We start from the raw sequence: 26,776 nt of genomic DNA, 5'->3' as shown, positions 1-26,776 counted from the left end.
TCCTAGATGGACCAGGTCACTTGTCTCAGGAGACACAGAGTCGTTCTGGAAGTGAAGGGAAAGCTGCCGCCCCACCCTTCCTTTGTTTCTCCAGCGACAGGAACAGCTGGTTGCTCCCACGTGGAGCGGACAGGGATAGGGTCGATGGCTGCGTGCCAAAAGCTGTACAGACTCCTCCCTCCCCTCTTCCTCCCCTCCCCTCCTCTCTCCTCCCCTCCTCTCCTCCCTCCCTCCCTCCCCCCTCTCTCCCTTCCCCTCTCTCCTGCTCTCTCCCCTCTCTCCCTCTCTTTCTTTCTCTCCTTTCCCTCTCGCTCCTCTCGCTCCTCCCCCTGTTCCTCCATCTCACTTTTTCTGTCTCTCTCCCTCTCTCCTCTCCTTCTCGGACCTCTCTCTTTCTCTCTCTCCCTTCTCTTCTCCCTCATTCTGCTTTCTCTTTCTTACTCCTCTCACTTCTCTCTCCCCTCCCCTTCTCTCCTCCCTCTTTCCTCTCCCTGTCCCTCCCCCACTTCTGTCTGTCTCTGTCCCCAGGGAGCCTGGGAGCCAACCCACAACACACACACACACACACACACACACACACACACACACGACCTGGTAGTTGAAGTTGTAGACTCGGTTTGCTCCATCGATTGTGACTGAGGCCATTATCCCCACCAAGGGAGAAGGAGCAAGGCTGAGGGATGTTCCTTTGTCCCCATTCTTAGAGGAACTGACCTCTCAACCAGGTAGCCAAAGTCAACAGAGCAATTTTGAGGATCTCTCAGAAAAGCTCAGTGTAGATGCTTGCCTCGCGCCTGCCTCGTTTTATTTGAGCTCCTGCTCCAAAGCAGAGAAGGAAAGTGACCTGCTCCTGTCACCCAGTAGTGACTGGAACTTATTACTTGTATATCCTTCAGCAGCTTACTAGTCCTGTCTAGGATGTGGTTTTCCTATCCGTAAAGTTGGTGCATAATTGGTGGTGGGATTGCAGGGGAAGGGGAGAAACCCAGAGACTGTCTGTCTGTGTCTGTGTTTGTGTGTGTGTGTGGGGGGGGGTGTATGTGTGTGTGTGTGTGTGTGTGTGTGTGTGTGTGTGTATGGGTATGATGTATGTGTTTGTTTCTGCCAAAGTATGTGTGTGTATGTGTGAGGATAGGGGGTGGGGGGTGAGGTGTGTGTGTATGGGAGTATGTAATGAGACTATGGGTGGATTTTTTTCTTTTGATTTTTTTTTTAATTTGTTTTTTTCAAGACAAGGTTTCTCTGTGTAGCCCTGGCTGTCCTGGAACTCACTCTGTAGACCAGGCTGGCCTTGAACTCAGAAATCCACCTGCCCCTGCCTCCCAGAGTGCTGGGATTACAGGCGTGTGCCACCACTGCCCGGCTTCTTTTGATTATTGACATTATCAAATTTTTTGTTTTATAACAAATATGTATGCATTTTTTTCTTTGTTCTTTGTTGGAGAGTTGTTTTTGTTTTTTGTTCTTCCAGCAAGGTTTCTCTGTGGAGCCCTGGTTGTCTGGGACTCTCTCTATAGATGATGCTGGTCTGAAACTCAGAGATCTGCCTATCTTAGCTGACTTGGAATCTGTTGCAATCCTCCTGCCTCTGCCTCCCAACTGTGAGCTCTCTCTCCCTTTCTCTCTCTCTCTCCCTCTCTCTTACTCTCTCTTTCTCTCCCTCCCCCCCATGATGTGTGTGTGTGTGGGTGTGTGTACACTACAGTAGCTAAGTTTTCTTTTTGGATGGAGAGAAACCCACTGTCCAGTTGTTGTGAGAAGATACAAGGAAAAGCAAGAGCACAGCTTGGACTGCAGCTTGGGGGAGAAACGGGAAAGAATGCTGATGAACACTGCCTGCATGGCCTTGGAAAACTCACTTAACCTTTAGGAATCTCAGTCTCTTTGCTGCAAAATGGGAAAATAAGCACTTAACTCTAAATCTGTTTTCACACTGACAAGATGGTTCAGAGAGTATTGACACTTTGACATCAAACCCAGCAACATGTACTTCATCGCCACATGGTAGAAAGATAGGATGTGGGGAACTACATGATGGAGAGATAGAACAAACCATGGCACAGCACATGAGTACACACACACACACACAGACACATGCACACACACATACACATACACACATACATACACAAACACACACACAGACACACACATATACATACACACATAGACACACACACACAGACACATGCACACACACATACACATACACACATACATACACAAACACACACATAGACACACACATATACATACACACATAGACACACACAGACACATGCACACACACATACACATACACACATACATGTATACAGAGAGACACACAGACACACACACGTGCACACACGCACACACACATACACATACACACATACATACACAAAGACACACACAGACACATATACACACACAGATGCACATATACATACACACAGACACACACACATACACATGTACACACACATACACATACAACATACATGTACACAGAGAGACACACACACAGACAGACACATACACACATACATACATATTCACATACATAGACACATGGATACACACATAAACACATAGACATAAACATATACAGATATACACATATAAACACACATAGATACACATTCACACATACATGCATACACACAGATACACACACAGACATACACATACACATACATACACACATATACATGTAGACACGCAGAGACATACACAGAGGCACACATACATACACACTCAGACACACAGACATACACATATACATAGACACACAGAGACATGCATATAGACACACACATTTTTAAGCAGACATAGCTTACAGGATGAGAGACTGTCTGGCATATAATAGGTGAGCAATAAACATCTTCAGGAAAATATCATGAGGGAACATAATGGGTGTGACCAAGGAACATGGTAAGGAAAGAGCTAGACCAGAGACCATAGGCGATTTTCATATAGGATCACACGGAACGTTCAGATGTAGTGTAGCGGGTCTGAGGACACACATGGGAAAACTACACCCTTGTTAATTCTGGCCTCCGACTGCACTTCAGCATTTTCTTCCAGAATCCAGACAAGGGACAAAGCAATACAAACAAAAGCACAGTAATAACATCTACAATGTTGTCACTATAGAAACGACCTCGGACGCACAGTGCTCAGTGGGCTCACTCTCTATCTTCTGACATTCTAAACTGCAGAATTAAATTGCAATTCAACACAACTGACAGCCTCACGATCCTAAATAACTTCTTCTTTGTGGTTAAAAACATCCTTATTAATATCAGCCCATAAGCTTCCTCAGGAGTTTATAGAACTCTTGGGTGAGCAGGCATGGCAACGCTCCTACTTGGGTCACTGACGGCTGTGTGACATTGTGCTGGTTCCTCTTGAGGGCATGATCCTTCCTCTGGGTTTCTAGGAGAAAGAAATTAATTCTTGACTGGAAAAGGATTTGGGTAATTGTCTTCTCAGTTTTGCCAGCTGACCGTGTCTCTAAGAGGCCTCCTTTGTTCTCAAAGGATTTCTCCCCTTCGTCCCTTCTGGTAAACAGAGGTCAAAACGCACCTTCAATAGTGTAGCTCCAGTCTTCAGGGATAATAGCTCAAGCGAAGAGTTTTCTGGGGATGTTAACAGTTCTTCTTGATTTTGAGGAATTGGTAACGAAACCTTACGTAAGTTTTTGCTCATTTTTGAGATGAGATCTGTATTGCCAGGCTTGCTTTAAACTCCTGGGCTGAAGCAATCCCCCTGCCTCAGCCTGCTGAATAGTTAGGACTAGTGGCATAGGTCACCAGATCTGGCTCCTTGTTGTTTATTGTTCTTGCTGACCCTTAAAAGCATTACCCTCTTAATACCTTCCCTGTTCCCTCACACAGAGCCCCTCTGTGTCTAGGATCCCTGTCTTCCCCTTTACCACGGTCCTGTGTGGATCCTTCCCTAATGATTCCTCTCTGATTCCTCCACCAAACCTGTTTCTCAAGGGCCAGCCCGGGTCTGACCTTCAGGTCAGAGGTGTGGTGTACAATGGCCTTACAGGACAAAGGAGTCAGTTAGGCTTACACTCAGACCCCTTCAGATCCATGATCACACACACACACACACACACACACACACACCACACCACACCAAAGGGACGAAGCATCACACTGATTCCTATCATCTTCCTCTGTGAAAACAGAGAGCGAAGGCTCTGAGGAACTGAGTAAGTCCTCAGAGATCTTTGTTCTCCCCCTCTCAAGATACACTGGAGAAACTGAGGTTCTTGAAGTACCTTCAGACAGGAAAGAAAACATTGCCCTTGGAGTCTAGGAACAAGTTGTGAAGGTTAGCAGCCCCTAATTGAGGTGGGGGTAAAGGCTTATTCCTGAGACAATGGCCTTATTGTCCTTGGCCAAGAGCAGGGAGTGCTAACGGGGTGTGTGTAAACACTGTGTCAAAGTGGGAGCAGGAGAGGAAAGAAAAGAAGGGGGGGAGCTAGCAATGAAGACTCCGAAAATATTACTGGGGAGAAGCGTGGGCGCACACCCAGAATCCCAGTATTTGGGAGTCGGAAGCAGGTCATCAAGACATCCAGGCCAGTGTAGAACACACGAAGCACGCTGGTAAAGAGGTTTGCTGAGAGCCAGCCAGACAACAGGGTTCAAATCCCATGAGCTCGGGAGTCTGGGGAAATGACTTGTCTCTGAATCTCAGCTGCCGTCTATACAATGAAAACCCTGGTTTTCGGGTTGCTTTGACAAATGGAGTATCGTTCATCAACCCCAGAGGACTCCATTCTGCCTGTCTCCTGCGTAGCACACAACTGCCCAGAGAAGGGTCCTGGCGGCCCGCTCGGTTGTACCTCGCACAGGCGAGAGGCTCTAATATCCACCTAGCCTCTCTGGCTGTTGCTTGGTCTCGGCGGCGGGGACGAGGAGGCAGCCCCCACCCCAGACTGGATCCCCGCGCGCACCCCTGCCTCCGCGCCCGCGCACCTGGCCACCGGGTCCCCGGGCGTCCGGTCCTCACCGCGCGCCTCCGCGCCTTTCCGCCGTGCCTTTCTCTGCAGCGCCTCTACCTGCGCACTTTTCCTGCCTGCCTGGCCCTCGGGCTCTTTCTCGGGCTCAGCTGGGTCTCCGGCCGCCGTCCCTCGCTCGCCCGCCGTCTGTCCGGGGGTCCAAGGAGGCGCGATGAGCGGCGCCTGCTCGAGCTACGTGAGCGCGGAGCAGGAGGTAGTGCGCGGTTTCAGCTGCCCGCTGCCTGGGGGCGAAGCGGCTGCTGTCTTCTGCTGTGGCTTCCGCGACCACAAGTACTGCTGCGACGACCCGCACAGCTTCTTCCCCTACGAGCACAACTACATGTGGTGGCTCAGGTACCCTGGCCCTAACCTCACCTTGAACCCCTTCTCCCATCTTAGCCCCCTAGCCCAGGCCAGCCTCTTGTAAAGCCTTCACCTTCATCCAAGTGCCCTTCCCTCAAGTCATCCTTACTCCTCATCGCCAACACTTAACCCTAATCTTACTTTGTACCACATCAAACCCTGGAAGCCCCATCTCAACTCCTTCATCCTGACCCCAACCATTGATTTGAACCTGACCAGCACTACCCCCAAGCACTCATTCTGGCCCTATTCTGAACTTCATTCTGCCATCACCCTCAAGACAATCCCAAATCACAAGCCAGCCCTCACCCAACAGCAAATATGTCTGTATCGTCAGACATACAGAGGAATCCCAAACTCTACCTTTAGTCCTCACACAGGCGCTCAGATCTGGATGCTGTTCTGGCTACCGGCACAGTTCCACCCAAGCTTTATTGACTCCCTGTTACTACCACAATCCTAACCTGCCTCAGCCTCCTCCTCATGCCTGCCTGTAAAGCAACCGTCTCAGCTATTTACCCACATCTTGACTTTAGTGACCTTTAGACCTGCATCCCAACCACAACCTCAAACCTTCGTCCTCTCCTGATACTCCAACCCAAGCCCCTCTCAGCCCAGCCTCAGCCCTTCCCTTCCCTCTCACTGGACATTTATACTTGAGTCCTGGTGGTGAACCCTATGCTCATAAACCTAGAGGTCAGGGCTTCCTGCGAGTTCGGTGTGACACAGTGGCATAATAATGCCACAGCAGAGGCCGACTCCAACCATTTTAATAGTGGGGTCTGGATGCAAATACTTCATTTTCCCTGGCCATTCAGAGACTGGATTGCTTGGGCCAACTCTGACAATCCTGAAACTGCAGCTGGAGAGCAGTAGATCTTAATCCCTCTGAGTCCCCAGAGGAACCCAGAAAGTAGAGCCTGATTCTCCACCTGCTCTGGAAAAGAGGTGTCAGCAAAAATGGGGTGGTCCATGGAGTTTTCTGTCCCTAACAGTATGTGAGCAGAAGACTATGTGCTTTCTGAGCGGGAAAGGGGCGTCAGGCGTCATAGGCTGCTGCCTTGTCTCTGAGTCTTCCTGGCTCTTTATCTACCAGGTGGGGAAATGACCGATCGTCATCTCCATTTCTGATTAAGGCACAGGCAGGGACCAAATGCGAGACAAAACCAACTAGATATACACCAATCACAACTACAAAGATTGCTTTTTCTAAGATGTCCAATCTGTAATTCTAAAATTTTCAAATGACAAGGATATCGTTCTGCACATTTGGTTAGTGTCTAAAACCCAAGGAATCATACTCAGTTTTTTTTCCTGACCCCATGTATTCATTCATTCAGTCACTATAATCTTTGCTACAGGATTGTTGTACAAGGCACTGAGGACACAGAAATCAGTTATTCCCTGCAAAAGGACCTTCTATTCTTCTTGCTTTGAGAATAGAGCCCAGGGCACTGGGCATATCATAGACAAATTCGCTAACGCTGAGTGTTTTCCCAGCATTCCTAATGCTGGAACCCTTTAGTACAGTTCCTCATGTTGAGGTAACCCCCAATGGTAAAATTACTTCATTGCTTCTTCATAAATGTAATCTTTGCTACTGTTGTGAATCATAGTGTAAATATCTCTGTTTTCTGGTGGTTTGACCCACAAAGGGGTCGTGACCCACAGGTTGAGAACCACTGATTTAATGACAGCTGCTGTACCTACATGAACAGCACATACCTGTTGACGTTTCCCTGTGTGTTTAGAATGGAGGTAAGCGCTGAAGGAAGTTAATACTGTCTGTTCAGAACCTGGTGCAAACCTTGGCTCTATCTTACCCGCTTGTGAACTGGAGAAATTGTTAAATCTCGTGGACTCTTTCTTTTTTCTCTCTCTTAACTTTAAAATGGCAGTTTTAGGCACCCATGTTGGTTCACACTTGTAATCCCAGCTCCTGCGAGACCTGAAGCAGAAAGACTATGGGTGATGTTGAGGGTGTCAGGGATACATAGTGAGTTCCAGGCCAGGATGAGATCGTGTCTCAAAGAATAAATGAAAATGTGAAGAGCAGTATTAATGCTTGACTGGCAGGAGACAGCGTAAGGAGGAGGGAGTGACTCGGCGCATGTGAGGGTGCTCAATGCATCGAGTAGGTGCTCAGTGGACGAGGGTCCCCTTTCCATCTGTAAGTGTGGGACACACGCTTGGAAGTGCCCTTGGCCTTCTAGCACTATCACAGACCAGATTGAGAGACTTCGGGCAGGCTACAGGCTTCCACCTATACACAACTTACAACATCTCTCCATTATATAGATGGGAAGACTTAAGAAGGTCACGCTATTACTGGGGGTACCCCGGAGAGAAGTGACACAGCCGAGATGGAAACTTAGGTGTGTCTGATCCCAAATCCTGCTTCTCCTGTTCAACATCTGTCTGAACCCTTCCTGGCTCTTTACAGCTGATAGACTCAGCTCTCTCCGCAAACGTGGCACGGTTGTCTTAGGATACTGTGCTGGCCCTCGTGGTGCAAAGATGAGTAACCCCCTGGCCTCCCACCCCCAGCTGGTTGGCCCTTCCCCTTCCTTCGCTCCCTTATCTGCTCACTTCTGTGACTCCTCCCGTTGCCTTGGAAACCTCCTTGTGGAATGCTTTAATGGCTTAAACAGGTTTTAATGGCGGGTTGAATAGGGAGATCTCTAAGGTCAGATCTTATATCAGCATGACCCCAAAAGAATCGTAAAGGTTACAGTGTGTGAAGTGACTTCCTGGGTTCTTTTGTGTGGGGTGTGGTTGGGTGTGGGTGTTGTGCATGTTTGTATGCCTGTGTACCGAAAGCACACGATTCCTGCAGAGATCAGAGGAGGGTGACTGATCCCTTGATACTGGAGTCACAGAAGACTGTGAACTGTCATGTGCGTGCTGGGGACGGAAAGCTTGTCCTCCGGCAGAGCAGCCAGTGCTTTTAATTGCCCAGCCCACTTCCTGGGTTCTGACAGAACATAGTTTATAATTGTGAAGCATACAGCTGAGGGTCCTCTGGGCACCTGGCTGATCAGTGTGCTCTGAACTCTGAAACAATTCCATACATGCATCTGACAAAGCCCCCATCGCTTCAGTATGGAGACCTTGTTTTCTCCAAATTTCATTTGGTCCTATTTCATGAAATCTCATTCTTGCAAGTGAATAAGTCTCCAGGTGAGCACAGTATCCTTAAAGAGAGAGTATTTGAGGGGAAAAGCCAACTTTAAAAGCCAATCATCTCAGACAGAGAAGACACCCTGTGGAGAAGCGGCTGGTGTAACTGTACCATCTGGCCCAGTTGCCAAAAAACCTCCTTCCATTTTCTTACTGCCAGGATGTGAGACAGAAGGCAGTAGCCTCAGAGAAGGGCAGAGTTGGTGGTTAGGTTACCAGAAACATGTCTCTCTGCACCCTTGCGGGCCACCACCTGGTGAGACTGAAGGGCAAAGCTGGTAATCAGGTGCTGCAAATCTTTCTGCCCTCATTCAGTCACCTGGTGAGATGGGTGAACATCAGAAAAGCAAGGTGATATTTCCCTTTCTATATGGTAGAATCAGGTTTCAAAGTTTGAAAAGAGCCTGCTCTGGAAGTGCTACTTGAGGCTTTCTCGGGGTGACAGGGGGTCTTTGTCTCTCAGAACCAGCATAGCGAAATCTCCTAAGTGCAGAGGCCTCCAGTTTGGTGCAGAGCAAGGCTTGATGTCATGGAAAGGCAGCTGTCTGTCCTGTGCTAACCTCTCCTCAGGAGGAGACGACCCCCTCTGCAGGTAGTGCCTCCCCAGCAGACAGCTCTGATCATTTTATGTCCATCTGGAACTGAAATAAGACTTTTCCTCTCAGAGCGCTGTCTTTCCCGTGCTATATCCTCAGTCCTCAGACAGACATGGTCCAGGGATGTTGCACTTCTGAGATAGCATTTGCTGCCTAACTCATCTCCAGTGTGGGACACATTCTCCAGTCTTCTCCCTCATTCCACAAAAATTCTCCTTTAGAGGCCACTTTCCCATCCTGGTGCACATAAATGTCTCTCATAAAGAGTGGCCTCCTCATCTGTACATGGGCCAGCTGTAGGCCCATGAACAATAACTGATCTCAAATGAGAAAACTATTGTTTTTTTTTAATGTGTGTATGTGTGTAGTCATGTGTACACAGGGGCATATGCATGTGTAGAGGCCAGCAGTCAACCTCACATGTGACTCTCCAGAACAGCAGCCACCTCCTTTGAGGCAAGGTCTCTCTCTCTCTCTCTCTCTCTCTCTCTCTCTCTCTCTCTCTCTCTCTCTCTCTCTCATTAGCTGAAGGTTACCAGTTCAGCTAGACTGTCTGGCTAATGGGCCCCAGGGATCCTCCTGTCTCCATCTCTGCAGTGCTGGGGTTACAAGTATGCACTATCCTGTGAACACTCCTTCTGGGTGTTGAACACGAGCCCTCGTGCTTGCAGGTCAAGCAAGCACTTCACCAAGTAAGCTAAATCACTGGCCCAAGATAACCATTCAGAGTATCGACAAGAACTAAAAAACAGCACATAATATGGAACATGTGGGAAAGGTCGGAAGAAACCAAGGATTAAGAAAGGGGAGCCTGAGTGTGTTCATTTGTGCTCTAAAATGAAGCGCTGATGACAAATAGCCTTTTGGTGTTTGTTTGGTTTCTTAGACAGAGTCTCTCTGTGCAGCCCTGGCTATTGTACAACTCACTATGTAGTCCAGGCTGGCCTTGAAATCACAGAGATTCACCTGTCTCTACCTCCAGAGTGTTGGGATTAAAGTCATGTGCCATTACAACCCGCTGAGTAGTTATGTAATCCCAAAAAACACGGGTAGAAGTAGGAAAACAAGACAGAGAAAACAGCAAGAATAGGTTATTCTACAAGCAAGTCACACTGAGGTGACCAGTGCTTAGCTTCTGCCGGTCAGCATACAATGTATACCTCAGAGTTATACCACCAGAGCTGGATACATATATACCACTGTGGTTGTGGGCTGGTCAAGGAAGGGAGGCATTAATTATCCTATACTCCTGACCTGTTCAATGAGCAGACTGAGTTTTGCTCTGGGTCTAAGAAAGTCCTTCAGGCAAAGAGATGTTAGCAACTGAAACCCTACACTGAATATTCCATGATAGGACCCAAGGGGGATGTGGCCAGGGCATCTACAGCATACATTACACCTAGAGGCAGTTTGATAATAGTCTTCTATATTTGCCTCCAACCTTATGTTTATACATATTTAGTTAAGTTGGGCTGAGTATTGTGTCTGGTATTGCATTGCTATTTTCACTTTCCATTATCTTGTGAGAATTTATTTGTGTGTGTGTGTGTGTGTATGCATGTAATTGGGACACGTAGAGACCAGAAGATGACCCCCACTGATATTCCTCAGTGGGAATATCACACTGGGGGAGAGTTGAAACTGGTCCTACCACTCACACTTAGGTAACACTCTGCCTCCCCAGGCCCAGCACTCAGTCCACTGTTCTCTTCTGTCTCCAGCATCGGGGCGCTCGTGGGCCTGTCCGTGGCAGCAGTGGTCCTTCTGGCCTTCCTCATCACTGCCTGTGTGCTCTGCTACCTGTTCATCAGCTCGAAGCCTCACACAAAGCTGGACTCCGGCTTAAGCTTACAGACAACAGGTAAAAAAAGAAGCTACATGATGTCCTGTAATTGGCAAGATCAAACCTTTCTTTGTGGGAGAGAGAATTAGAACTGAGGTCTAGATGGCCAGGTGTGGGAGAGCACCTTGTTTGTGTGTTTGTTTGTCTGTGTAGCCCTGACTGACCTGAAACTCACTCTGTAGATCAGGCTGGCCTCAAACTCACAGAGATCTACCTGGGAGAGCACATTTTCAATCTCAGCTCAGGGACAGAAGTAAGCAGACCTGTGTGAGATTAAGTCAGCCTGGTCTACATAGTGAGATCCTGTCTCAAAGGAGAAAAACGAAAGAGAAAGAAAAAACGAGAAGAAGAAATAAGATCTAGAACATTCACTTCTGAGTATACTGGAACATTCATACTTCTCAGGAAGTCTGAGCTGAACATTTCTGACCCTTCACATGCCCTTCATGTGCCCTTCACATGCTCTTCACATGACCTTCAGGTGCCCTTCACGTGTCTTGTATGTGCTCAGCCCTTATCAGAGTCTATAATGTCTTCAGCGCTCTCACACAAAGATTATGCATGGATGGATTTTCTAAAACTGTGTTTTCATCCTAGCCTTAGGGAGTGTAAACTGATTTTCATATTATCCCAAAACAAAACAGAGCTAATAAGACATACTTGCTGCTTCTCAAAAATCAATATTTGATCAGAAGCTGAAAACAGTATTTTAGTTTTCATAATCTGTTGTACTCATCCCTTCATTCTCATGGGCCATCGAGAACCTCAGAGGGGATCAAAGAAGAAGTATTGCCTTTTCCTAAGTCCCAATGGAACATTTTATAACCTCTGACAAGGAACTGTTGAAGATCCAAGCCAGGGTTGACCAAGAGTTCTCAGCATAGTTGAGTGAACGACAGCTATGTGGGCGTTGTCTGCACCGCACAGCACAGGCGAGAGAATCAAGGTAGAGAGAGGGCTGAAGGCTCTCTCATGGAGTCACAGCTGACAAGAGAAAAGAGGCCCAGTCCAGGCCTTTCCTCCCAGAGCCGCACTCTTCTGCCCACTAAACTTGGGCAAGTGTGTGAGCACGAAACTGCCTGATACCATATGTATAATCGTTGATCAGTATTGATGAGGCAAACAGAGGACAGAAGGCAGGATGGGGCAGACGACAGGGAGAGGTGTGGCCAGGACTGAATGAGGAACAAGCTCCCCTCTTGGGGGTGCCATAGGGAACAGGGCCAGGAAGGTAGGACGGGTAGAAGGGTAGGTGGATAATACCTCAGTCTAAGCGGGAGATGGAGAGAGCTGAGCGCTAGCCCTTGTAAGAGATTACATTTCTAACTCAAAAAGGCAACAAGCAGCAGCCCTTCTGGGATCCTGAAGACGCTTGAGAGTGGAAAGGTTCATCTGGCTGCCTGTGGAGTCCTGAATAGGAAGCAAAACCGAGCAGAAGAACAAATTCACAACTTTGTCTATGCCAAATACAAATGGTATAAGATATCACATATGAAGAAGTTACAAACCAAGGAGAGACTGCAAAGATTTTGTGTGTATGTGTTCATGCCTGTGCAGTGAGTGGTGTGGTGGTGCGCATGCAAAAGCATCTATTCTCACAGTTCACCCTAGTCTCAGGTTGTATGTTTTAAACTTGCCTACTTGCTAAAATGTACTCATAACGTCAAAATCAATACTTGAAGTACGTACTGAAGTACTGCTGTGGTGGTGCATGCCTGTTATACCTTCCCTTGAGAGACAGAAATAGGAGGATCAATAGCTCACTCTTACCCTTGGTTTGAGGCCATAAGACTATCTCAGACAAACAAATAGCCACAACAACAAAATTCACAATGCAAAAGGAAAGATTATCAGCCTTAATATCAGGATAATGCAATTTAAGAACGATAGACCCACATAGACCCACCGGGCGGTGGTGGCGCACGCCTGTAATCCCAGCACTTGAGAGGCAGAGGCAGGTGGATTTCTGAGTTTGAGGCCAGCCTGGTCTACAGAGTTTCAGGACAGCCAGGGCTACACAGAGAAACCCTGTTTCGGAAAAAAAAACAAAACAAAAAACAAAAAGCAACAAAAAAAGAATGATGGACCCTTCGGACTGGTGAGCTGCTCAGAAGGTCTTGCTGAGCGAACAAGTGAGCGCAATCCCTGGGCACCACGTAAATACAGGAGAGACTGACTCCACAGAATTGATCCGATCTCCACATACACCACAGATAATATACTCACACATAATAAAATTATATGATGATGATGATGATGATTTTGAAGAAAGGAATGATATACCTTTTTTTAAAAAAGACACTGGTGCTGGATGGATTCACAGTTAAGAGATGGCTAAGCAGTTCCAGAGGACTCAGGTTCAATACCCAACACCCACATAGCACCTCACAACCACCTCTAGTTCCAGGGCATCTGATACCCTATGAGGGTACTACACACACATGGTGTACCAACATATATATGAGCAAACTAATATACACATTTTTTAAAAAAAGAAATAAAATTTCAAATAAATAAAAAGGAAATTGATGAAAGTTCAGAAATGACTCGAATTAATAGTGCAGAAGTTGGAGGGAAATGGATAACGTCACAAACTGCTGGCAAGAATACAAATTGCTTAAGCTCCTTTGTAGAGCAGTTTGGCAATTCCTCCTTATACTAAAAGCATGTATGCCCTGTAACTCAGCCGTTCTATGTCTGATGATCTGTCCTTGAGGAGTAGCAGGACAGCCTGTCACAGAGGAAACCAACTAAAAGTTTATCTGTACAAGGAGCTAATCTGACAGCTGGCCTGCTAAAATGTCATGCTGGAGTTACAGGGACAAACCCTCCCTGAGTGCACTATCATGGAAGTCCCTTTTTTTTTTTCCATTGTAACTGCACAGGGACAGTTATACTTCCATTGTACAGATGAGGAAACTGAGGTTCAAAGTCACCTCGTGAGCGACTGATCGGCTCTATCTCAACCCCTGTTGCTGAGCAAGGAAAGTATCCTTCTTCTGTGCCGGATACTCTTGGGAGATGCTCCCATTCCAATCTTCCTAACTGCCCCAGTGAGGTTACTATCACTCATGGACAGCTGTGACGGCTGGGTCTCAGATGCAGGATGAACTGCCCAAGGGGGTGTCAGCTTGTAAATTGTCGTCCTGGGATTCCAAAGTGTCTCTCTGCCTCTCGAGTCCTGCGCTCTTTCCTGTCCTTAAGCCTGGACTGCGGCTGCTCCAGGTCTCCCTGGGCCTCCCTGCCCACATCCCATCTTAGCCTTTCTGGCTAAGAGTCACGTAGCTCATCCTTGATGATGTACATGGACGCCACCCCTCCTGCTTCCTGGTGCCCAGACACCACCCAAGTTATTCAGTCACTGAGGTTTCTAATAGCACACGCTCTTGCTTTTTGTTTCTTGATTTTTGAAAATGAACTGTAGTCCCCTGACCTTTTATTGGTTGTTTGCTTCTGCTTCTCTGGCTGTTATAGCTCTCATCTCTCAGTCTGGCTTGTGTTACGCTTTCCTTTCCTCGGGACCCCAGAAGCGTTAGGCTAGAGGCAACTGAGATGGCGTGCGAGCCCACTGCTTTGTATTTACCAGATCTTTCCCCCTTTATAGACTCCCGCTCCCACTTGCGTTGCTGTCTTGCTCTTCAGGAAGACAGGACTGATCATGGCTCCCATTCTATAGGAGAAAAAGAACAAGAGTTGGCAGGGGGTGTGACCAAGTCCTCACAGATAGTGAGCCTGTGTGTGTTTGGGATGCCAACCAGATCTCCCAGGCTTTAGAGTGGAATCACTGTGCTGTGAGGGAGTGTGTGTGTGTGTGTGTGTCTGTCTGTCTGTCTGTCTGTCTGTCTCTGCCTCCATCTGTCTGTCTGTCCTTATCTCTCTGAATCGTGCAGCAAGAGTGACAGGTGCCTTGACAAGTGACTATGAGAAACCCACTTTGGACACAGTTTCCTTCCCGCCCCAGGATTCTGCCTACTACCCCCCCCCCCCCCCCCCCGTCCCATCCATCTCCCAAACCTGACAGGCAATAGAGACAGAATCTCTTCCTCGTCCCTTCCCTCCATTCCTCCCTGTGCTGGGAATCTAGCGCAAAGCCTGCTGCAAAGCCACACTGTCCCCTGAGACAAACCCCCCCATACAGCCCAAGTAGCTCCTTAGTGCAGTTCTTTGTGAGAACCCAGCTAGACCCAAAGGGTGACTGAAGTCCTGCTGTCCTGTTCTGCCTGTGCGGGAGACGGCAAGCACCTACCTAGCCCCGCTTCTCTGGCAGACAGCTGTTATCTACTCTTTTTTGAGACCATACAAGTGAAGTGAGGATGGAAATGGTGTCCCAGTCCATGCCTGGTTAATGAGACCAGAGAAATCAAAACTAAAGTTTTCCTCTGGAAGGAGGTTGTTAATTACCCATTCTCCCTGCCGGGACCACAGGGATCCGGAAATCAGGGATCCTGATGCTTCTGGCATACGGGAGGGATGCCGAAACCCAGAGGGGAGCAGCCATGCACACCCCCCCCCCCAGGCTAGCTTGTGGTCTGGCTGAGCCTCAGCCTTTCAGCCACAGACATTTCTCTACAACAGCTGCCCACACTTCATGGTGGTTTCCATCACCACCTCACTCCCACCCCTCCACCCCCACCCTTGGGAGGGCTCAGTCACCCTGGATCCCACAGCTTCTTGATTAAGCACACTTGTAGTGACACCTGTGAATCACCGGTTAGTCACAGGTGTCACTGATGAGCTAGTTTTGACTCATCTCCAAGCAGAAAAGAACCTGCTCTAGGCTGGTTATCCCTGGCTCATCCCAAGTTCAGACTGAGGACTCCAGGAGCAAGGTCTGACGACAGAGGTCTTTAGAGGAAGCTGGCCAGGTGCTCTGGATTTAATATCGGTTTTCCGTTCTCATGGCATGGTTCCTCTGGTTTTATTTCTTTTTATTGCTTATTTATTTGTTTGTTTGTTTGTTTATGTTTTTAAAATTGCCTTTTAGTTATGTCTGTAGTAGTGTGTCTGTGTGAGGGTTTGTGCCTGTGGATACAGCACCTACGGTGGCCAGAAGGGGGCATGGGATTCCCCTGCAGCCAGAGTTATCCGCCCTTGTCAGCTTCCCAGGTGGGTGCTAAGGACCTAACTGTCCTCTAGACCAGGAGCGAGTACTCTTAATTGCTGAACCACTCTCCAGCCATTTGTTTTTGGTTTTGCTTATTTTTGTTTTTTGTTTGTTTTTGCCATTTAGAGGTCTTCTATGATCACTTTTAATACCTACTAAGCTATGACGTCATCTGGAACTGCCCCTGGCTGCTTAGCCTTTTCTTTCGTGACCCGGAAGAGATGCGGAATTCGCTGGCTCTTCAGTTGACCCCAGGCACCTTTCTCTCAGGTTTCCTTCTTTTCCTGGTCATTTCCCTCCATCTTTCAGAATGCTTTGTTAGCTATTACGGTGCTACCGATGCTCCCGGTGCTCCCGATGCTCCCGGTGCTCCTGCTGTTCAGCCGCAGCATCCTGGGTAACACTGCAGACTCTTGGGGCAGGCCCTGGTAACATCTGTAGGGCACTCCTTTTGACAGCCACCTATTCCTTTGATGCCACAATGTCACCTTACTTGCAGATTCATGTCCACAGGGCCAAAGGACAGCCACGAGATTTCTAAGGTACATGAAGAGCACATGCCAGGTGCCCCGCCCCTTTCTCTGGTGTTTGTCCTCTCGCAGGTGCCTGGGAGATGGCAGTCACACGGTACAATGTCTCATAGCTTCCTATTAGACAGACTGTTCCCTGGGCTCTGATCTCATCTGTAAAGTAACCTTAGAAAAAATTAGAGATGTTTCCGTGGCTCCTGGCTAGTCTGAAATACACGGCATTATCAATGAACACCCCACACCCTTTTATTTGTGCTGGGGATTGAGTCTACAGACCTACGTATGCTAAATGTGTGCTCTACCACTGAGCTACACCCTCAACTCTGAGTAGCTCTCATCTTATTATTTCTTTGTCTCTGTGCGATATGTGTGTGTGGTAGTACATGTATGTGCACATTGGTGGGCACAAGCACATGTGGAGGACAGAGGGGGACACCGGGCATCCTATCCCGTCACACTCTGCCTGTTTTCTTGAGACAGGGTCTCTTGAGACCTGGAACTTGTTGTCGTTCTCCTTTTTCTTTTTTCTTTTTATTAAGCTAGGCTGACTGAGCAGCACGTCCCAGCAATCCTCCTGTGTCCACTTCCAACAACTTGGTATGCAGTTAGAGATGGATGCTTATCTGGCCACACCCAGCTTTTTTCTCTTTTTACTTGAATTCTGGGGATCCAAGCTCAGTTCTGCTTGCCAAACTGCGCAGCAAGCGCCCTTACCCACAGAGACATCTCACCAGTCCTGTTATTTTTCTTTTAAAAAATGTGTTTTAGGAGCTGGAACACTGACTCAGCCATCGGGAACATTGGTTCCTCTTCCAGAGGACCCTGGGTCACCAACATGGCACCTCAGAGCCGTCTGTAACTTAATCCCAAGAATCTAACTCCCTTTTCTGGCCATCTTCAAACCACGATCTGAGTGTGATGAGATATATATATATATATACTTGTAAACCCAAAGAAGGCTCGAAAACTTAAAGGAATGCTCCCATTTGGGAGCTGCAGAGAAGTTTAGTGTGGAAAAGCAGAGTTCCTGAGGGGAGTCATAAGGAACCTGAGCAGAGGCGGGCGAAGGGCCAGCCCGTGGAAGGCCTTGACAGCCACCGCCAGAGTCACCGATCAGACACTGGACGCTTTCAAAGAAGATCAAGCTCCTGGACTCGCTTGACCTTTGGTGACTGCCAAGGGCTCAAGGCTGAGGAGCCCAGCTGGAGGCTGTTGAAGTTGGTCTGAGCAGAAGCGAAAGCCTAGAGAAGGAGGCGTGGCCTTAGGGTGGGCGTAGCCGAATCTGGTGAGGCCCACAGCAACTATGAAGGGCTTAGCAGAGAAGGTGTAGAGCCAATGGCGTTCTGGCTTAAACCTTTTAAAGGATGCTCAGTTGTGTTGAATGCACCTGTGTCAGGGAACATAGGGATTTTGATTTTGATTTTTGTTTGTTTGTTTTTGTTTTTGAGAGGCTTTCTCTGTATAGTCCTGGCTGTCCTGGAACTTGCTCTATAGACCAGGCTGACCTTGAACTCAGACATTGGCTTGCTTCTGCCTCCTAGTTGCTAAGATTAAAGGTGTGTGCCACCACTGCCCAGATGAATATAGGATTCAAAAGTGACCATGGGATGCAGTGACACACACTGCAGAGAGAGGGGAGAGGGGAGAGGTAAGAAGGGAGAGGGGAGGGGAAGGGGAAGGGGCAGGGGGAGGAGGTAGGAGAGAGAGAGTGGAAAATGTCCCTAATGGGTTGGGGATCAAAGGCCTAGCAAGCTTCCTTCCTAGCTCAGAAAGATGAAAGAATCTTTTGTTTGTTTGGGTTGATTTTTGAGTTTAGACCTCCATTTGTAGCCCAGGCTAGCCTCACACTTGTTGGGAATCATCAAGCCTCTGCTCCCAGGTTCTGGGTGACAGGGCTGTGTGTCACACACAGCTACAATCTGTTCTCTTTGGCCTGTGTTTTTATTTTATTTTATAAGTGTTTTGCCTACACGTTTATCTCTTCACCTCATGCGTGTCTGCTGCCACAGAGGTCAGAAGAAGACATTGGATGTCCTGGAACTCGAGTTACAAACAGTTATGAGCCACCATAGGAAGACTCTGCTCTTAAAGCAGAGAACAGCAGATGGTTTACAAACAGGCGTGGCTCCTCCATATGTTGGCTGTATCACCAGCCTGTGCCTTCGTCTAGAAATGGACTTGTAGGGTTTTGGGTTTTTGGGGGGTTTTGTTTGTTTGTTTGTTTTGAGACAGGGTTTCTCTGTTTAGACCTGGCTGTCCTGGTCTGGTCACGCTGTAGACCTCGAACTCAGAAATCTGCCTTCCTCTGCCTTCCAAGTGTTGGGATTACAGGCGTGTACCACCACTGCCCGACTGACTTGTAGGTTTTTAATGGCTTTTTAACCCTCGTAGAGATGTGAAGGTCAGCTCTTTCTCTCCTAGCAATCACCTCCCCTGCTCAAAAGAGACTTGGGCAGTTCCTACTGTGTGATACAGTATATTGTGAACAAGTATTTGTTGTTTGAAGACCATGGACACAGTGAGGTACTCAGGTAATCAACAGAGAAGTTGGGCATGGGTGTGATGCTGGTGGGGGAGAAGGGGCTGAGGAGGAAGCTACCTCAGATTGCTGTTTTTCAGGCTCCAAGGAGAAGTCACCTGACCACCAAGGTTTGAACACAGCAATCCCGATGGAGGTGCCAGGGGTAAGCTCTCCCAGACAGAATTCATCCTCAAACACTCGGCTGGAAAGCAATGAAAGGCAGACCGTGGACCCCAGATGTTTCCTCCAGAACCAGTTCATGGCCACAGTGACTGCTAGCAACATTCCAGGCATCCCTGAAGAGACCTCGGTCCCTGCCCCTGACCCACATGGACCTCGGACCCCTGATCCACATGGACTGGTCCCATAAACATCCAATAAATGCATCTGCATCATTCCTTCTGGAGTATCTTTTTTGGTGAAGAGGTGGGGGTGGGGACAGCCAAAGAGACTTCGGAGCCTGGTGGGATACCCGGGGGCTTTGCCCAGCAAAAGCACCGAGGTCTCGTTATGGACCCAGTAGAGTCTCTGAGAAGCCTTGGCTCGTTTTTTTATGTGGTTTCTCTGTCCCGCTTTAGGTGGATGTAAAAGTCCCTGGGTGGGGATCTATACTCAGAGGGGTAGAGTTACTTGCCCATCCCTCCCCCTGTCCTGGAGTGAGCCCCTGATAAGGTACTCGGTGAGAGGGAGCACAGCACAGGGCCTACCATGGTGAGAGGGAGCACAGCACAGGCCCTACCACAGTGAGAGGGAGCACAGCACAGGGCCCACCACAGTAAGGGGGAGCACAGCATAGGGCCCACCACAGTAAGAGGGAGCATAGCATAGGGCCCACCACAGTAAGAGGGAGCACAGCACAGGGCTACCACAGTGAGAGAGAGCACAGCACATAGTGAGAGGGAGCACAGCACAGAGCGCCCACCATCAGAGTTTCACAGGGGATAAAAGAATGAGTGAGTAGCCAGGCAGTGGTGGTGTGCACCTTTAATCCTGGCACTTGGGAAGCAAAGGCAGGCAGATCTCTGAGTTTGAGGACAGCCAGGGCTACACAGAGAAACCCTGTCTTGGAAGAAAAAAAAACCCAGGCTTAGTGGCACATGCTTTTAGTCTCAGAACTCGGGAGAGAGAGGCAAGCATATGTGAGTTTGAGACCAGCCTGGTCTACAAATCAAGTTGTAAGACAGCCAGGGCTACACAGAGAAACCCTGTCTTCAAAACAAAACAATAATGACAACAAAATGAAAGGATGAATGAATGAAGGCTGATAAAATGGCTCAGCAAGCAAAGGACCTCGTAGCCAAGTGTGATGACCTGAGGTTGGTCCCTGGAACCTACAAGATAAAAGGAGAGGACATATTCCTCTAAATTGTCTGACCTCCACACGAGCATGTAGGCGTGTATGTGTGTGTGTGTGTGTATGTGTGTATGCATGTATATGCATGTATATACATATATATATTATTTTAAGTAAGTGAGTAAGAAAAAGAATGATTATCACACCAAATACAGGTCACACAGGGTGGACTGAACCTCTTAACCCAAGTGGACTGGACAGTCACTAAATCACCCTGTTTCTCAGGTTTTTTCTAGGTTGATGTAAGTGTTTAAAAAGTGATCAATTGAAGTTGAGCTCAGTGGTGTGGCCTTGCCATCCAAGCTACTGGGATGGTTAAGCAGGAGGGCCACAAGTTAAAAGCCAGACGAGACAACATCGAGAGAAGCTGTTTCAAAACAAAAGGGAAAAAAAGTAAAGACGTCTTGATGGGGCAGATATGTGGCATTAAAAACAAATGAAAAACAATAATCAGCAACAAAAAAATATTTTGCAATTATTATTGTTGTTGCCTTAAAAAAAAAAAAAACAAAACCAAAAACTGAGACTGAGACTGATACCTGAAGTCTATCCTGGAACTTACAGTGTAGACCAGGATGGCCTTTAACTCACAGAGTCACAGAGTTCACAGCCTGTCTCTGTGCTGGGATTAAATATATGGATACACTGCCAGGTCCAAGACTTTAAAATTCCAGATAAAGAGGCTGGAGAGATGGCTCAGTAGTTCCTGTATTACTCTTGCAAAGGAATAGCTCAGAGTTAACCCCAGCTCCTGAGATACAACACTTTCTTCTGGCCTCCTTTGGCATGCACTTATGGGCACAAACCCACACGTTGACGCAGACATGCATACAAACATAGACATATACATACATATACACATATATAATTAAAAAGAAATGCATGCATATCTATAGGAGTCAATGCCAGCTTGATCTATATATAACAAGATCCAGTATGCCAGAACTACATAGTGAGACCCTGTCTCAAATAAATAAATAAATAAATAAATAGGGACCAGAGAGCCGGCTCAGTGGCTAAGAATACTTGTTAATCTTCAAAGGACTTGGGTTCAAGGCCACGCACCCAACGGTGGGTCACAACCATCTGTCACTCCCGTTCCACGGGATCTTTTGACCTCTTTTGACCTCTGCAGGCATTAAGCATTCATGTGGTTCACACACATACATGCAAGCGAAACATTCACACATAAAATAACATGAACAAATCAAATAGCTCCTGACAGAAATTGGGAGACAGAGGCAGGTAAATCTCTGTGAGTTTAAGGTCAGCCTGGTTTACATAATAAGTTCCAGGACAGCCAGAGCTATGCAGAGACTATCTCAAAACAAAACAAAACAAAACAAAACAATACCCAAATAGACCTGGAGAGATGCTCAGCACTTCAGAGCACTTCCTGCTTTTTCAGAGGACTGAGTTCCACTCCTGGAACTCACATCTAAAACCAGCCTGCAACTCCAGCTCCAGAGGACCCGATCCTATCTTTTGGCCTCCTCGAGCACCTGTACATACATACACATAAATACAATAAACCTTTGAAAGTATATACATACAGATAAAATTATAAAATTCCAAAGGGATAAACTTTAGTGTAACGTGCTCATTTTATAAACAGCGATGATGGAGCCGAATGTCTGATTGCAATCCTGACTCTGCCACTCGCTAGCTAACCTGTGCCTCAGTTTCTCTTATGAGCAAAGAAAATTGTAATCACTTGTTTCTCAGGCTTGGGGGAAGATATTTACTCCAAAAAAATATTGTGTTAGAGATGGGGAAAGTGCCTTAAGTAAGCTTTTACTATCACTCTTCATTTGCCGCTGACATTTTGGTTCTATCATTAGCTTATAGCCCAGGAAGCTGCAGGCAGGACGCTCACTGCTGCTGCTCTCCTGCCTTTCTGAAAAGGCTTCTGCTTTGCCTGGGATTGTAAAGCAGATGGGGAAACCCTGCGGACACTGAAAACTGCTCTTGACATTTCACCATGGCAGACCTGGCAACAGTGAGACATCATGTCACTTTTAGACATGTGTGCCCAGGTCCCTAGCCAGCCAGCAGAAGGCACATGATGAAGTGGAAAGTGTCCAAGGCTGTGAGTCAGGAGGTGGTGTCTGTCCGAGGGTGGGGGTGGGGAGGATCGGGAGGCTGGGGGGAGGGGCGGGAGAGAGGTGGTATTTTCAGCATACTGAATATAGCATCTGTGTCTACTAAACATATATTCTGTGGTGTCTGTACCAAACCAAGACCTGTGCAACTGCTATAAACAAAGGACAATCCTGCTGCGAGGGGGCTCAGATGAGGTGTGTTCTGAGACACACAGAAAAGGCCTCTGGTGGTCCCCATGCTGCAGGAGGGAGTAGAGATGTCTGTGGTGAGTCAGCTCCAGGTCAGACAGATTCTGAGAGCAATATGGACAAAGTGCAGCCTGTTCAAAAGCAGTGCAGAAAGCCCAGTGTGGCCCAAGTTACTGCAGAGAACACCACAGTGGGGTGTGTGTGTGTGTGTGTGTAGAGTAGAGGGTGGGTGGGTGGCAGTGTAGTCACTGACACTGGGTCATATTATTTACAGGACAGATTTCCCGTCCTTGATAACCTCATCAGTAAAGTTCTTTTTTTCCCCCCTCTGACCGTTTACTACAGCGGAACAATCTGCTAATGCCTGTCCGGCTGTTCACAGAGAGGGAGAGACAGTTGCAAATCCTAAGAATGCAGGAGGCGGGGCAGGGGTCTTCTCCTTAGTCTGGGGCAAGAGTTCTCAAGTTTCTGGTTGCAACAGAATCAGCTATGGCTTTTGGTTTGGTTTTGGTGCTGAGGGTGGATTCCAGGGCCTAGCACAGGAGAGGCAAGCACCCTACAACAAACTGAACCTCCAACCAGTTTTTTTTTTTTTTTTTTTTTTACTTTTGAGACAGGGACTCTCTAGGCAAGCCTTGAATTTGTGACCCTCCCACCTCGACTTCCGGAGTAGCTGGAATCAGACAGCGCCAGCAGGAGCCTGTGTGAGGGCTTATAAACAAAGAGCAGTTTGCTGTCTCTTACTCCACACCCCAGCCCAAGTCAGTCGGGCTGAAGTGAGTCCCCCAGATTTGCATTTTTAACAAGTTCCAGCTGCTACCGCTGCTGCCGCTGCTGCTGCTGCTGCCGCCGCTGTGCTACCCTGGGACCTCCCTCACAGCACAAGTGGCCCTGAAGAACAAAGACAAGCTTTGTGGACTCTGGTCACAGAGGTCAGAGACCCCACACAGAGCAGAGCCCAAGAACCTGGTAGAATTTGTTCCTCAGGACCCCAGGTATATGGGTGGACAAGGGTGGACCAGAATGAGGAGCGGCCCGTAAATCACAGGCAGCATAGATTCCACTCTAACTCCAGTTCAGCTTTGCTGGTTTGGATTTGTTCACCCTGAGTAGGTTTTCAGTGGTGTTGGCTGGTCAAAGTCCGGCGTTAGAAACCAACCGCCCACCCTGTGAGACAGGCTCCCCTCCCCCCAGGGTACAGACTAGGAGGAAGCCCTGTGAGCTGACGCACAAACACAAATAGTCTGAGCTCACCGGGGCTGCCAGGCTCACATCGACCAGCAATTATTTCTTGTAAATTGCTTTCCGGGTTATGTTCAGAACATGTGCGTGTGACTCCCTGAGAACAAACACTCAGAGGACACAGGCGGGGTGGCTAGCTGGGGAGTGGGCTGCTTATGAAGTCGGGGAGGGGGGTGGCTTAGTCTAAATCTTCAGCCAAATTTTAGAGATTCTTGAATAATGGAACTTTTGCAAGATTTACTAGAATCTTGCACTCCTCTCTATAGCATCCTGCCAAATGGCAGTCTATCCCCTTTTTCAAATATCCACTTGTCTGTCTGTCTCTAAGAAGCTAGTCACAAAGCTGGAGCGATAGCTCGTGCATTCAGAACACTGGCTGCTCTGCCAGAGGACACAGGTTCTATTCCCCGTACCCACATAGTGGCTTACAAGCGCCCATGACCCCACTCCCAGGGTGTCCAATGGCCTCTTCCAGCATCACATGCACACATGTGGTACACATGTATGCCTGAAGGCAGAACAAGCACACCCATAACATACATCTCTTTTCAAAGCAGCACCAGCTCATGCCTATAGGTGTGCTGTAGGCACGCTATAGATGGCCTACAGGTGTCTGTAGGAGATGGCTAACCTGGTCAGGGACTCCAGGAAGCAAAAGTTGTGTGAATCAAGTCCTGAATGCACTGACTAAGGACAGGAGTTTTGTGGTCAAGCAACTGTGTTCAAGACAAGGGACACAGGAAGACTCAGAGATGAGGAGGGGGACAGGAAGTTACAAGTGGCTCTCGCTGGGTGACAAGGTAAGTAATGGCAAGAGACATAGCTGGTGCTGAGAAGCAGGCCCCGAAGCCTTCCTTCGCCCCAGGAAGAGACTGGGAGTTTAACTTGACAGCAATATCACATATGGGAGAACTTATTCTCTTGAATCTTGTGACACATAAACCTACAAGGTTCTCTGCTTTGGGGAAATCTATTGAGTTCCTGCCCTGAGGATTAGAATAGCTCGTCTGTAGGACCATGGTGGCTTTTGTGCACACAAGATGACCCAGGCCTCAGAGGGCCACTGTGCTCTCTGCTCTGTGCTCTGAGGCAACTGAAGCCAAACCAGAAGCAAGTTTCCAGGAAAGCCACACACACACAGCTCATGGGGAGCATTCCCAGGGCTGTGACTGGCTCTGGCACACCTGCCATACCTCACAGACCACCCCAGTGGATGGTCAATTGGGGTGTTGCTTGACCTCGTGCTGTGACCCTGCTGGAAATGGACCTATCAATAGGGACACACTAAAATGAAGAATAAGTTTGACCCACAAAACCGCTAAAAGAAGTCAAAGTTGTCAGGTAAATGTAGGGTGTGGCAGGGAGGTGGTGGCGCACGCCTGTAATCCCAGCATTCTGGGAGGCAGAGGCAGGCAGATTTCTGAGTTCGAAGCCAGCCTGGTCTACAGAGTGAGTTCCAGGACATCCAGGGTTACACAGAGAAATCCTGTCTCGGAAAAAAATAAAAAAAAAAAAAAAAAAAAAAAGTAGGATGTGGGGTAAGGACAGTTAGAGTGCAGATTCTAACGCCAGAAAAAAAAGGAAATAATCTGGAATCCTTTGTGGAGGAAATCTAGTTGAATTTGACCTTATTGAAACATGACAATATCTGATGGTCTCAAACAAAGCAAAGTGTCTTTGTTTCTTTGTGAGACGGGGTCTGAGTAAACCAGGCTGGCCTCAAAATGAACATCTTCCCGTTTCTGTATTCAAGGGTTGGAATTACAGTTGCGAAGCACCACACCTAGCTCTGACTTCATATTTTAAAGATGGAACCACCTAGAATGGAGGTGGCTCAGCACTTAAGAGTACTAGCTGCTCTCCCAGAGGATGCAGATGCAGCACCAACGTGGCAGATTACAAACATCTGTAAATACAGTTCCAGGGAATCTAATTCCCTGGAATTTAATTCCCTTCTCAGGAATTAGATACACACGAGGAATTAGATACACTTATGCACTTAAATAAAAAAATTTAAGACTAAAAACAAAGTCCCAGCCCCCCCCCCCCCACAACTACCACCACACATTCAAATCTTTTGCTCTGAGTTCTGAGAACAAAGAAATAAAATCATCGTAATTCCTGTCCTTGATAGACCTCTCAACCTGTTGGGAAGGACTGGTAAATTAAATAGACGGTGACATTATATAGTGCGAAGAGCGATATTTCTTCCTTCTCAAGTTCAGAGCAAGATCCGCACGTGGTGAGGTGAGGTCTCCATTTTCAAGTGTCTTTCTCTTCGGAAAAGGAGCTCCCTTTGTGCAGCCATCTTCCCCGCCTCACTCCGGGTTCCTTCACCCCACCTCTTCTCCCGGTGCGTTTCCATGGAGACCGCAAGCCCCTCGAAGCTTCCTGTGTTTCCGCTCCCCTCCCCCCACGCCATCTCTCTTCGCCGCAGATTCCCTCTAGGGTTGATAATATCCAGAACTTTCCCCGGGCAGGAATTATTATTCGCATACGTTATCAGTGAAAGCTGAGAACCAGGCGCTAAGCGATTTGCTCCTGGCTCCGCCCGCCGCCATCCAAAGCTTGGACACCCTCTGCCTGCACACTCGGCCTTCGCCTCCTGCGAGCAGTGTGCTGGGCCTCCTCTCCACCTAGGCTGATTTCTTTTTTCCCCTTCCCTATCTTTGGTAGTTCAGTTTTTTTCTTATAAGAAAATCAGAATATGTTCTGACTAAAACGACAAATGACATGAAGCTTAATCCTTA

At 47.9% G+C, this 26,776-nt stretch overlaps 1 protein-coding gene across 1 annotated transcript; it reads left to right on the top strand.

Annotated features, from left to right (window-relative positions):
- The first annotated feature begins 5,049 nt into the window (after positions 1-5,049).
- Shisal2a (shisa like 2A) lies at positions 5,050-19,509 on the top strand. The gene is made up of 3 exons (XM_052175819.1): positions 5,050-5,356; positions 10,863-11,002; positions 19,238-19,509. Exons 1-3 carry the CDS (start codon positions 5,175-5,177, stop codon positions 19,507-19,509), a joined length of 594 nt encoding a protein of 197 aa, XP_052031779.1. The 5' UTR covers positions 5,050-5,174.
- Positions 19,510-26,776: the final 7,267 nt, after the last annotated feature.

Source organism: Apodemus sylvaticus, chromosome 3, assembly GCF_947179515.1.
Source record: "Apodemus sylvaticus chromosome 3, mApoSyl1.1, whole genome shotgun sequence".
In the NCBI taxonomy this organism is placed as follows: Eukaryota; Metazoa; Chordata; class Mammalia; order Rodentia; family Muridae; genus Apodemus; species Apodemus sylvaticus.
The sequence above is the reverse complement of the archived record's forward strand: the minus strand, read 5'-3'. Positions and strand labels throughout refer to the sequence as shown.